Source organism: Lucilia sericata, unplaced genomic scaffold (genome assembly GCF_015586225.1).
Source record: "Lucilia sericata isolate MDLA Ls3-8-SP2 unplaced genomic scaffold, ASM1558622v1 Contig001120F_arrow, whole genome shotgun sequence".
Classification (NCBI taxonomy): Eukaryota; Metazoa; Arthropoda; class Insecta; order Diptera; family Calliphoridae; genus Lucilia; species Lucilia sericata.
This window is the reverse complement of record NW_023995092.1, coordinates 104,542-118,042: the sequence shown is the minus strand read 5'-3', so window position 1 is coordinate 118,042 and position 13,501 is coordinate 104,542. Positions and strand designations below refer to the sequence as shown.

At 31.5% G+C, this 13,501-nt stretch overlaps 3 protein-coding genes across 3 annotated transcripts; 1 reads left to right on the top strand and 2 right to left on the bottom strand.

The window, feature by feature from the left end:
- The first annotated feature begins 24 nt into the window (after positions 1–24).
- LOC119610117 (huntingtin-interacting protein K) lies at positions 25–770 on the top strand. The gene is made up of 3 exons (XM_037965218.1): positions 25–334; positions 399–506; positions 569–770. Exons 1-3 carry the CDS (start codon positions 185–187, stop codon positions 665–667), a joined length of 357 nt encoding a protein of 118 aa, XP_037821146.1. The 5' UTR covers positions 25–184; the 3' UTR covers positions 668–770.
- An 894-nt stretch (positions 771–1,664) lies between these two features.
- Positions 1,665–3,845, bottom strand: LOC119610114 (dnaJ homolog subfamily B member 12). Its single transcript, XM_037965213.1, has 6 exons — positions 3,670–3,845; positions 3,191–3,602; positions 2,353–2,933; positions 2,180–2,295; positions 1,962–2,125; positions 1,665–1,890 (listed from the first exon to the last, which is right to left on the bottom strand). The coding sequence occupies exons 2-6, from the start codon at positions 3,330–3,332 to the stop codon at positions 1,778–1,780; spliced, it is 1,116 nt and encodes a 371-aa protein (XP_037821141.1). The 5' UTR covers positions 3,333–3,602; positions 3,670–3,845; the 3' UTR covers positions 1,665–1,777.
- Positions 3,846–5,312: 1,467 nt separating this feature from the next.
- LOC119610113 (probable cytochrome P450 6d5) lies at positions 5,313–11,314 on the bottom strand. The gene is made up of 5 exons (XM_037965212.1): positions 10,672–11,314; positions 10,368–10,520; positions 6,379–6,578; positions 5,752–6,231; positions 5,313–5,681 (listed from the first exon to the last, which is right to left on the bottom strand). Exons 1-5 carry the CDS (start codon positions 11,202–11,204, stop codon positions 5,515–5,517), a joined length of 1,533 nt encoding a protein of 510 aa, XP_037821140.1. The 5' UTR covers positions 11,205–11,314; the 3' UTR covers positions 5,313–5,514.
- Positions 11,315–13,501: the final 2,187 nt, after the last annotated feature.

Here is a 13,501-nt window from a genome sequence, read left to right as displayed (position 1 = left end):
ATAACAGATATGTCAAATTATTTATAAATATGTTATTTATTTAAATCCACCTTACCTTGTGTCATTCAAGCTTGTTCTTCTTTGTTATTTTTTCATCAATCAGAGAATTTGCACATTTTTTATAAAAACCTAGTAAATCACATTATTTTTCTTTAAAATTATTAATAAAACTTATTAAATAACAATGGCTGATCATGAAATTAATGGCGCTGAAGACGATGTCCAAGATAAGAAACAAAAAAAGCAAACTAAACATGATGGTGGTGCTGCCGATCTGGAAAGAGTTACTGACTATGCTGAAGAAAAGGAAATCTCCACCGCCAATATATCAAGTGTAGGTTTAGTTCTTGATAAGTTGCAAATGTTAACAAATTTATTAATTTTGTGCGATTTTATAGGCTGTAGAACAATTCGGCAATCAAAGACAAAAGGAAGATGAGTTAAGGGAGGCCAAAGAAAAGGAACTGCAAATGGTCCAAGTTAAGAAAGAAGATATAGAACTTATAGTAAGTTGCGAAGGAGTATAGAATTTTCTTACTTTTCTAAAATGTTGTTTTTTTACTTTTAGATGAACGAAATGTTGATTACTAAAATGCAAGCTGAAAAAGTATTGCGCGAACAGAGTGGAGATGTAGTGGCGGCTTTGGAGGCAATTATTGCTAATTAGTTTTTTCTAAGTTATATTTTTTTAATAATCTAAATAAATATTTTAAAAGGAACTAATCAATTTTAATGCAATTGGTTATTTACTTGATTTGCTATCGACAAAATTTGCCTTGTATGTAGTTCACAGCAAAACCCGAAGTAAACAGCAGGACGAATGGAACATCGAGGTAATTGCCGGTTCACACAGGTCAACTTTTTTTGGAAACCTTGATTTTGTGTGTGAGAAAAAGAGAACGAATATCAATTATCTCTTCCACCCACACATAAAATCAAACTGCCACTATCTGAATTTCGGTAACAATAACAGCACCTAGTATTTTTTACAGTGTAGGCACAGATTAAAATTTTGGTTTATGTCTAAGCTTAAGGATAAAGTCCTACAATTTAGTACTAAACTAAAAATGTGTATAACTAAAATGAAAAAAATTTGGCAACATTGTTTGGAAGCTATATTAACTGAAAAGTATGGCAGCTATGTATAAAAGGTTTTTGAACAGACTACACTATTCAATTATGTTTGTCAAGGGTTGCATCTAGAATAGAGAAAGAAAATTAGAAATAAGCGTTTTTTTAAATAGAATAGATTTAAACTAGGCTATATAATAGACAATATATTGCTATAGATTAGACTATAAATTATACTATAGACTAAACTATTGATTAGACTATAGACTGATCATTGACTAGACTACAGATTAGGCTATAGATTTTCTTTCAGAAATTACAAGGTTTTCATCAAATTTTAATTCGAGTTATAAATTTTACTTAAATATTCTCTAACACATACTAACCACCCTCTATAAAATAACAACAAAATATAAATTTAACACTATAATGATGAATTTTATTTAAACCAATTAAATTTAATCTAAACCATATAATTTTCTTGCACATACTATTAAACTTTCATATGTCCATTGCGTTATTTCAAAGATACATTTAAAATTTAATTTTCAAAAAATAGTTTTTATAAATCCAAGAAAAACAAGAAGAAAAACTTAAACAAAAAGTGGTAAATAAACAATACATATATAATTCGTTTAAAGTTTAATTTAAAAATATTAATCCGCTGCAGCTATAGTTATATGAATAATTAACTTAATAAATTAAACTATGTATTTAAATATTTTTGTAAATTGTCACACGAAGGCATATTGATATTTTGGGCCTTGCGGAACAAATCACGATCGCCAAAACTACGGGCCTTTGCCAGCATAGAGTCGCCTGAAGGAGGAAGGAAAAGGATTAAAAACATTTCTTAGTATTTCTATTAAAAATTAAAAACAAAAACTTACGATAATTTCTTTCACGACTACAAGAGTGTTTTAGATGATTAAAGAAATCTTCTTCCACCGATTCCTCTAAACGTCCCACCGAACCTTGATACTCGGAATAGAAGTTGTCTTTTACATAATAGGGAATTTTCAAGCCATTGGTTTCACGTTTAACCGAGTATTTACTGAAATAAATAAATTTTTCAATATTTATAACAAAACATTGTTAAAAAACTTACTGTGAGGGTGACAAACTGTAAATGGGATCAGATATAAAGAAGGAGGACATCATAGACAAACCAATAAGCAGCAGAATAGGCAAAAGATTTATCAAAGCCGAAGAAGAGGATTGATTCTGTAACGATTAAATAAAATAAATAAACCAATATATTTAACTTTAAAAAACAAATACCTCTCTTTCTTCTCTTTGTTGACGGCGACGTTGTGACCGCATGTAAACATTTTGTTGGGGAAACCCGGTGCCAAAGAACATATTAAATAATTCTTCTGCGCTTACATCGGCCTGGAAACCACGTGCATAGCCATAATCACTGGCATAATAATTGCCACGCATGCCACCATTACCTCCACCACCGCCACCACTATGTGACTCATTAATGCCGTACATATCATACTGTTTACGCTTCTCCGGATCCGTTAAGATAGCCGCAGCATTGCCCACAGCCTTAAAAGCTTCTACTGCACCGGGAGCACGATTTTTATCGGGATGCAATTGCAAGGCAAGCTTTTTATAAGCTTTTTTAATTTCCGAATCGGTTGATTGTTTTGTTACGCCCAAGATCTCATAATAATCTTTACATTTCTTGACTTTGCGTACAGCCTCCAACTGGTCGGAGGTATAGTCAGGTTCGGCATTACGTGAGTCTGATAATTTACGTTTACGCACTCCCTCACCATTGCTGGTATTATTGGCGGAGGATGCTGTAGAACCTCCGCCGTTTGCGGGGAAACTTTTGACTTTGGTTAAAAGATCTAAGGGGAAAATCAAGTTATTTTTTAATGGGAATTATAAAATAATTACAATTTAAAGTTTAAACTGTAGAAAACAATAGTTTTTTATAAACTTTCATTATTTAAAATCTCCGGGGAAATTATGCCTTGCCTTTCTTACTTATCTTAGAATTTTGTTTCCATAAAAATGCAATAAATTTAAAATTCTTTCAATGTATTAGAAAGTTCTTCAATTAATTTTTCTTTTGAAAACTATTTTACATATTCCACTAACTCACCTTTGGCCTTCTGAGTAGGAAAAAGTTTCTCCGCCTTTAGTAAAAACTTTTCGGCCTTTTCCAATTTACCCTCGGATAGTGCTTGGACCGCTATATCAATACAGCGTAAAGCCTCATCTTTATTACCCTCTATGATCGTCATTGTTTATTTTACTATCGATAGTTGTTTTTCACGTAATTTCGTTTATTTTACTTCAAGACCACCTTTTCGGGGTCTATCGGAAAGAAACAAACAAAAAAAGGTACGCGATACGGGTACGTGCTGTTTAATATATTAATATGTATGTAGCTTTATACTACGCGATGTCTTAATGTAGTAAAATTTAATATAAAAAAAAAGAAAAATATATGGGTCAGGGGTGTTTTGGGGTAAAAATCTAATTTTTTCACTCGTACTAGAGAAGACCCTTAACTGTAAAGGAAGAAAATTTTATTTTATTCACCAATAAACAACAAATTTCCTATTTGAACAACAATACCTTAAATGTTTTTAAACAAATTTTAACAAAATTAACACTTTTTCTTTAGTTTTAAATAATTTTTCTTGTTAATTATAAATCCACATCATTTTTTCTTGTATTATTATAAGGTAAAAGACAGTAATAAAAAATAGAAAGAGAGAATGAGACAAAGAAAAATATATGACATTTTAAATTGTCATCAAAGAGACATGTTTAGTAAGTAAAACAAAACAAACTAAACACTGCTGCTTTAGGATAAAAAGAATTAAAATTATTAAAAATATAAATAAAAAATATAAGCAAATTATTTAAAACACATAATTAAATGCTAAGCTTTATTTGTATTGCATTTATTTTTCACTTAATTTTATTTTTCTTTTGCTGATCTGGCAACTCTTTTTTATTTAGTTTTTTGCCGTCTGACTTTTCTTGGGAATGTCGTTCGTCGGTCGTGTGTTGCTTTTGCTTAATTTTTCCTAAATAATTGCATAAATTTTAAAAATTCCTTTAAAATCTTAACATTTAATAAGAATTTTATCGAGATATTTCAAAAGTTTAACAATTATTTACTTTTAAAGGTGTGAAAAATCATTTAAAAAAATAGAATTCACAGACGTCTTTGCAAATTACAACAAAAACAACGTTGTTTTTAATTGAGTTGCTGCGTACGTTTTTGAGAACGAGAGTGTGATTTGTGTGTGTGTTTTTTGTGGTGTAAAAATGGCGACAGGCTTTTAAAAGCTATAAAACATATTTCATGTAAATTGTTATATTTACAATTTAAACGAAATTTTTTTAAATCAAATCAAAAAGAAAATAAAACTTACAAAACTAATAACATCTTTGCTGTGGCAATAAAAACAACATAAAGCGAAGGTAAGTGGTTTTCTTTCTCATAAGCATTTTTTCTATTTGTAACCATAACACACAGTTGTATTTAAGTGTTTCGAATGGCTGAGAGCCGACAAAACCTAGCCGCCAGCGACAAAAGTTAATCGTTTTAAATCTCTTAAAAATAAACTTATTATTATAGAATTATTTAGCAATTTCGTTTAATTTTCGAAATTTATTAAGTTTGCATTTTATTTTCATTTTGTGCGCTTTTTTGTTATTCGACTAAAAGTAAGAATTCTAAGTGCCGCCTATATTTTTACATTCTAACGCCGCCTGCTTGAAATCATTAGGCGCAGAAGTCTGGGGCAGCTGTTCAAAACAAAACAAATTACATTTTAAAAATATAAATTTATAGTGCATTTATTTAAATTTTAAAGCATTTTTCAAATTTAAGTGGTTCGTAGAATTCTTATGTTGATTGTATTTAAGTATTTTCTTAAAAAAATAAATTTTAATTATTTCCAAGTGTTTAATTAGAAATTTGACTACATTTAACTTGTTTACAATTGGTGAGTTTGTGTACTAATTGGATTTGATGATTTTAGTAAGAATTTATAAAAAATGGCTCTAATAAAGAAAAATACTTATTTTTAGCTTAGTAAGAAATCAACAGTTTAGTTCTAGGTCTAGTTCAGTTCTAGGTCTAGTTCAGTTTTAGATTAGTTTACGTTCAGTTCATGTTCATTTCAAGTTCAGTTCTAGATCAGTTTTAGAGTAATTTTAGTTAATTTTATTCCAATCTTCATTTTTAAAAAATAGTAACACTGTAATGAATGGATTTTATATAATTTTATTCTAATCATTATTTTCTCGTATTGGTGAATTAATTAAATCTTTTTACATTTTCAGAATTTCAGTCTTTATAAATTTAGGATTTTGTTTTTAAAATAACTATCTATTAGTAATCATTTTGAAATCTTTACAATCTATTTACATTTCTTAACAAATTATTAAAAATATGTTTAAATTCTATTTAATTTTTCGTGATAATCTTACGGGTATACCACCCTTGGGCATTATGGGAATACCAAAGTTATCAATTTCAATTTCATGACGATTAGGATTGATTTCTATATTGAAATTAGTTAATACTTGAGCAATTGCGGCTTTTACATTTACTCTACCCATACGTTGAGCTGCAAAACAAATGAAATATATTTTAGGATTAAGATGAAATTTGTAAAATAAAATCTATCTTCAACTTACCTATACAAATACGTGGTCCCTCTCCAAATGGCATATAAGCAATGGGATCGTAATTCATATTCTCCTCCAAAAATCTTTCAGGATCATAACGTAACGGATTGGGGAAGTATTCAGGATCACGATGCATACCAAATAATGATATTATAATTGGTGTACCGCTTTTAATAACCATATTTGTATCGGGTATGGGGTAGTCATGGGTACATTCACGGTTCAATATGGGTAAACCTGGATATTTACGTGTTGTCTCCATTATGCATAAATCTAAGAATTTCATATCTTTCAATGCATCATAAGTCATTTTGCCATGCTTTTCCAAAGCCTGTTCAACATCTTCTTGGGCTTTTTTCAACAGTTCAGGGTATTGAGCCAATTCGTAGAGGGTAAAAGCGGTAGTAGAGGCAGAGGTCTCAAAACCGGCTACATAAAATAAAAACAATTGGGCTGCTATCATATCCACCGACAAGCTGCTTAGAGCATCTTTTTGTGTGTAAAGTAAAAAGAAAAGAAAACCGGAAAATTGATTAAAAATTTAAATTTTATACAATTCTTTGTAAAGATAGTGAACACACACTTATATATGTCACTACTAGTTATGTATTATTTTGTGTGCTTAAATTTTCCTACCCTTTGTTTTCTCTGCCGACCATTCTTCATCGTTATCATCATTGATTTTTCCTGTATTACGTAGTTGCAACAACAATTGCAACATATCCTTACGTGTCACATTATTTTTTTCTCTATATTCGATAGTGCGACGCACTAGTTTTTTCATAGAGTCAGGAGCCGGTTCTGACCAGCCCATACGTTGAAATACTTTTTCCAAACTGTAAAGAAATTATGTAGACGTTTTTTTTTGCGCAATAATCATTTTGTAAAACAAATAATTTGACTTTTTCAGTTTTTTAATGTTAGGTATAAGATTTTTGTTAAATGACATTTTTAATTTCCATATAGATAAATGAGGCATTCGGTTTTGAGATTCTAGTTCAGTTCTAGTTCAGTTCAAGTTCAGTTCTAGTTCAGTTCTAGTTTAGTTCTAGTTCAGTTCTAGTTCAGATCTAGTTCAGTTCTAGTTCAGTTCTAGTTCAGTTCCAGTTCAGTTCTAGTTCAGTTCTAGTTCAGTTCTAGTTCAGTTCTACTTCAGTTCTAGTTCAGTTCTAGTTCAGTTCTAGTTCAGTTCTAGTTCAGTTCTAGTTCAGTTCTAGTTCAGTTCTCAGTTCATTCTAGTTCAGTTCTAGTTCAGTTCTAGTTCAGTTCTAGTTCAGTTCTAGTTCAGTTCTAGTTCAATTCTAGTTCAGTTCTAGTTCAGTTCTAGTTCAGTTCTAGTTCAGTTCTAGTTCAGTTCTAGTTCAGTTCTAGTTCAGTTCTAGTTCAGTTCTAGTTCAGTTCTAATTCAGTTCTAGTTCAGTTCTAGTTCAGTTCTAGTTCAGTTCTAGTTCAGTTCTAGTTCAGTTCTAGTTCAGTTCTAGTTCAGTTCTAGTTCAGTTCTAGTTCAGTTCTAGTTCAGTTCTAGTTCAGTTCTAGTTCAGTTCTAGTCCAATTCTAGTTCAGTTCTAGTTCAGTTCTAGTTCAGTTATAGTTCAGTTCTATTTCAGTTCTATTTCATTCTATTTCAGTTTTCTAGTTCAGTTCTAGTTCAGTTCTAGTTTCAGTTCTAGTTCAGTTTCTAGTTCAGTTCTAGTTCAGTTCTAGTTCAGTTCTAGTTCAGTTCTAGTTCAGTTTCTAGTTCAGTTCTAGTTCAGTTCTAGTTCAGTTCTAGTTCAGTTCTAGTTCAGTTCTAGTTCAGTTTCTAGTTCAGTTCTAGTTCAGTTCTAGTTCAGTTCTAGTTCAGTTCTAGTTCAGTTCTAGTTCAGTTCTAGTTCAGTTCTAGTTCAGTTCTAGTCCATTTCTTCTAGTTCAGTCTAGTTCAGTTCTAGTTCAGTTCTAGTTCAGTTATAGTTCATTTCTGTTCAGTTCTAGTTCAGTTCTAGTTCAGTTCTAGTTCGTTCTAGTTCAGTTCTAGTTCAGTTTCTAGTTCAGTTCTAGTTCAGTTCTAGTTCAGTTCTAGTTCAGTTCTAGTTCAGTTCTAGTTCAGTTCTAGTTCAGTTCTAGTTCAGTTTCTAGTTCAGTTTCTGTTCAGTTCTAGTTCAGTTCTAGTTCAGTTCTAGTTCAGTTCTAGTTCAGTTCTAGTTCAGTTCTAGTTCAGTTCTAGTTCAGTTCTAGTTCAGTTCTAGTTCAGTTCTAGTTCAGTTCTAGTTCAGTTCTAGTTCAGTTCTAGTTCAGTTCTAGTTCAGTTCTAGTCAGTTCTAGTTCAGTTCTAGTTCAGTTCTAGTTCAGTTCTAGTTCAGTTCTAGTTCAGTTCTAGTTCAGTTCTTAGTTCAGTCTAGTTCAGTTCTAGTTCAGTTCTAGTTCAGTTCTAGTTCAGTTCTAGTTCAGTTCTAGTTCAGTTCTAGTTCAGTTCTAGTTCAGTTCTAGTTCAGTTCTAGTTCTTCTAGTTCAGTTCTAGTTCAGTTCTAGTTCAGTTCTAGTTCAGTTCTAGTTCAGTTCTAGTTCAGTTCTAGTTCAGTTCTAGTTCAGTTCTAGTTCAGTTCTAGTTCAGTTCTAGTTCAGTTCTAGTTCAGTTCTAGTTCAGTTCTAGTTCAGTTCTAGTTCAGTTTCTAGTTCAGTTCTAGTTCAGTTCTAGTTCAGTTCTAGTTCAGTTCTAGTTCAGTTCTAGTTCAGTTCTAGTTCAGTTCTAGTTCAGTTCTAGTTCAGTTCTAGTTCAGTTCTAGTCAGTTCTAGTTCAGTCTAGTTCAGTTCTAGTTCAGTTCTAGTTCAGTTCTAGTTCAGTTCTAGTTCAGTTCTAGTTCAGTTCTAGTTCAGTTCTAGTTCAGTTCTAGTTCAGTTCTAGTTCAGTTCTAGTTCAGTTCTAGTTCAGTTCTAGTTCAGTTCTAGTTCAGTTCTAGTTCAGTTCTAGTTCAGTTCTAGTTCAGTTCTAGTTCAGTTCTAGTTCAGTTCTAGTTCAGTTCTAGTTCAGTTCTAGTTCAGTTCTAGTTCAGTTCTAGTTCAGTTCTAGTTCAGTTCTAGTTCAGTTCTAGTTTCAGTTCTAGTTCAGTTCTAGTTCAGTTCGTCTAGTTCAGTTCTAGTTCAGTTCTAGTTCAGTTCTAGTTCAGTTCTAGTTCAGTTCTAGTTCAGTTCTAGTTCAGTTCTAGTTCAGTTCTAGTTCAGTTCTAGTTCAGTTCTAGTTCAGTTCTAGTTCAGTTCTAGTTCAGTTCTAGTTCAGTTCTAGTTCAGTTCTAGTTCAGTTCTAATTCAGTTCTAGTTCAGTTCTAGTTCAGTTCTAGTTCAGTTCTAGTTCAGTTCTAGTTCAGTTCTAGTTCAGTTCTAGTTCAGTTCTAGTTCAGTTCTAGTTCAGTTCTAGTTCAGTTCTAGTTCAGTTCTAGTTCAGTTCTAGTTCAGTTCTAGTTCAGTTCTAGTTCAGTTCTAGTTCAGTTCTAGTTCAGTTCTAGTTCAGTTCTAGTTCAGTTCTAGTTCAGTTCTAGTTCAGTTCTAGTTCAGTTCTAGTCAGTTCTAGTTCAGTTCTAGTTCAGTTCTAGTTCAGTTCTAGTTCAGTTCTAGTTCAGTTCTAGTTCAGTTCTAGTTCAGTTCTAGTTCAGTTCTAGTTCAGTTCTAGTTCAGTTCTAGTTCAGTTCTAGTTCAGTTCTAGTTCAGTTCTAGTTCAGTTCTAGTTCAGTTCTAGTTCAGTTCTAGTTCAGTTCTAGTTCAGTTCTAGTTCAGTTCTAGTTCAGTTCTAGTTCAGTTCTAGTTCAGTTTCTAGTTCAGTTCTAGTTCAGTTCTAGTTCAGTTCTAGTTCAGTTCTAGTTCAGTTCTAGTTCAGTTCTAGTTTCAGTTCTAGTTCAGTTCTAGTTCAGTTCTAGTTCAGTTCTAGTTCAGTTCTAGTTCAGTTCTAGTTCAGTTCTAGTTCAGTTCTAGTTCAGTTCTAGTTCAGTTCTCAGTTCAGTTCTAGTTCAGTTCTAGTTCAGTTCTAGTTCAGTTCTAGTTCAGTTCTAGTTCAGTTCTAGTTCAGTTCTAGTCAGTTCTAGTTCAGTTCTAGTTCAGTCTAGTTCAGTTCTAGTTCAGTTCTAGTTCAGTTCTAGTTCAGTTCTAGTTCAGTTCTAGTTCAGTTCTAGTTCAGTTCTAGTTCAGTTCTAGTTCAGTTATAGTTCAGTTCTAGTTCAGTTCTAGTTCTAGTTCAGTTCTAGTTCAGTTCTAGTTCAGTTCTGTTCTAGTTCAGTTCTAGTTCCGTTCCTAGTTCAGTCCTAGCTCAGTTCTATTTCTAAGTTGTTAAACTTAACGTATTGTTTTTGATCTCAGTTTTTAATAAGTTGTAATTGGAAACATCAGAAGATTAATTAATTAATTCGTTTACTAATTATTTTGTACTTAATCTAGAAACATCTGAATTAGCAATTAAACAATATAAACAATATGTGGCCGCAGAGGTCGTTTATACGATAGCTTATGTTTACGTAAAAGTTAAATAATTTGTAATAAATAATTTTATGGTATATAAATTTAACAAAAAAATAATTTATTTTTGTTTTTTAATTAAATGTATTTTAAAGATGTTTCCCTTATCTTCTTTATTAATTTTGTTAGTTTCTTTTTTTACTTACCCTGGAAACAAAAATTGGCAAGTGGCACGGAAATTTCCAAGATAGCTGTTCTCATTTACATTTCGACTTAAAGCAAAGAACTCATTATCGGGTTTTTCAAAACTATTGACTTCTAAGCCGAAAATAGTTGATGCTATAATATCAATAGCGTAGCTGTAACAAAATAAAACGTAAATTAAAATAAATAATTTCGCTATCAACATGGCAAAAAATGATCACAGATTGCTCAATTGAAACAGTATCATTCTCTTATTAGATAATTTAGATTCGCAACGATCACTTCTAAAGAGCTTCCAGTACTCACGTAACAAAAATTTGTTTTGTTTCCACTGTCGCACTGCTGCCATCCTCTGGCAATTGTGAACGAATATAATCCACCATTCTATTCGAAACATCCTCTATGGTACCGAACATTCCCTTCAATTTACCCGATGTAAAAGAAGGTGTTAGTTTTGTTCTCAAAGACTTCCATTTTTTGCCCTTTAAAAAGAATAGACCTCCTGACATGGGATCATGTTCCTCATCCACATAAACACCACGATCATGAAAGCTACTAAAATCTTTAGTCAAAACATCACGTGACAATTTAGCATCACGCACCAATAAAGCCGGACGATTTATTAAGTAAATGCCCACTACTTTATCTTTGCTTTCTCTGTAGACATCGTAAATAGCCATTCCAAGAGATTTTTTCCATGTGCGTATAACCGGATCCAAAACACCGAAAGGTATTTGGGCCTCCACATAGGGAAAACCCATACGTTGCCAATAACTATAACGCCATTTTAAATAGACTACAATTAAGGTGCTCACTGTTATTATTAGATATAGTAACATTTTGTTTTTGAAGTCTACTCCTGTTGCAAATAGTTCACACTTTAAACTTGAAATTTAATTTTCTATACTTTTTTAAAACAACCTACTTGTATAATTTTCTAAATGCAACTGAATTTTTCAGTAAAATTCTATCTACTTTATAGACAATTTTATTATTATTTTTAAATTCTTATCAACATCTTTTAAACATTTTGGGAGGGATACTTTATTCTAAATTGCTTCTGCTCTTTAGAAAATCATTACTTCGTAGAGCGTGTGTTATATTATTAAATAATCTGAAAATAAACAAACAAATTAATTAATTATCATTCTAAGCACAATTAGACAGTGTCCATTTTTTGTGTTATCAATAAAATGTTCACATATCTGGAATGTAGCGCATATTGTTATTAGAACAGAGGTTGGCGGTTTAGTTTTTGGAAACAAAATTTTAGGACTTGTTGGTGTTTTTCAATATCAAGAAAGAGTTTATCAATTTAGAATCTATTTAAATTTAGAAACTGAAAGATATCTCTTAAGATTTTAACAAAGATTTAATTTAACCTTTCCAAATATGATTAGAAGTGAAATTGCGAGACGCTTCAATTAGGAAAAACGATTTCAGTTTTAGTAAAGTTCTAGTTCAGTTCTAGTTCAGTTCTAGTTCAGTTCTAGTTCAGTTCTAGTTCAGTTCTAGTTCAGTTCTAGTTCAGTTCTAGTTCAGTTCTAGTTCAGTTCTAGTTCTAGTTCAGTTCTAGTTCAGTTCTAGTTCAGTTCTAGTTCAGTTCTAGTTCAGTTCTAGTTCAGTTCTAGTTCAGTTCTAGTTCAGTTCTAGTTCAGTTCTAGTTCAGTTCTAGTTCAGTTCTAGTTCAGTTCTAGTTCAGTTCTAGTTCAGTTCTAGTTCTAGTTCAGTTCTAGTTCAGTTCTAGTTCAGTTCTAGTTCAGTTCTAGTTCAGTTCTAGTTCAGTTCTAGTTCAGTTTTAGTTCAGTTCTAGTTCAGTTCTAGTTCAGTTCTAGTTCAGTTCTATTTCAGTTCAAGTTCAGTTTTATGTAGTTCATTTCTGGTTTTAAATCAGTTGTAGTATTCCAACATCTAACTACAAAAATTAATAGTAGGGTCTTTAAACAGTTTATCACTATCACTTTTTACTCTCTCCTTCTCTTTAAAAATACATGTCCTACATTAATTTTAAAGCGTAAATTTTTTAAAATTCTTATCAGTCAAATAATAAATACTCTTCTTATTATAATTGTCCACGGCTTAATTGAATGGTCATTTTGCCAAGTCATCATGAACAAGGCCACAATTTGTTGTCCCCCTAAAATAAACAATTTAAGTTTAACAATTTCTTTCAGAATAATATAAATTAAATACCCTGCAGTTCTTTAAAATAAAAAGTTATTTCTTTATTAAAGTTTCTGTAGCTTTTAAACTGACTATATAACCACAACTTTGGGCTAGGTTAGGTTGAAATGATGTATATTACAATAAATCGGATTCTATGGGACCTATTACTCTTTAGTAAGACAAATTGTTAGGGCCTTGTAACTTGAGAAATAGAGATTTTCCATTAAGGCTTTTAAAAATGCTGGGTAAATATTATTGTTTTGATTTCCCTACATCAGAGGAGCGCAAGATTGCCATTACATAGCACGCGTGATAGGGTAAGAAAATTCTGCTGACGCTAAGTTGATACACATACACTATAGGTTTAATTCTTCTTCTTTTTATAATGAGCAATATCAGTTGGTTTGCTCTCAACTTGAAAAACAAAATCAAATCAGTTGCTGATCAGCACTTGTCGAAGCGAGGTCTGTACGCGACGTTTTTAAAATACACACAGAAATACAACAACAAAATTTTGAGAAAGCCGAATTAATGTAGGAGAACATGAGAGAACAGTTGATAGTTTTTTATATATAGACTTTGATATACGCTGGCTGTCAAAATCCATAATAAATATTTGACAGTTAGCATATGCTTTATAGTTTATAGTCATTTTATTAGTATACTTTTATTTTGAATTGAATTATGTTCTCTGCTGCTTTACCAACACAAATAAAACTATGGTAGTCTATGGTAGTATGTGTTTGAGCAACACTGCCCTACATGATAAACATAGTTTACTTTATTCTCTCCGTCTCACTATCATTCTCCTCTCTCTTATTATTTAAGTGTATTTCTCCCAACATGATTCAGCATATTATCTGAACTAATTCGTCTGCTATGTATATTATCAATTCCTATCTGTAATGTATTTATTTAGGAAAAACTTTTAAGTAAACAATTACAATTGTTATAAAAAACTAAATTTTGC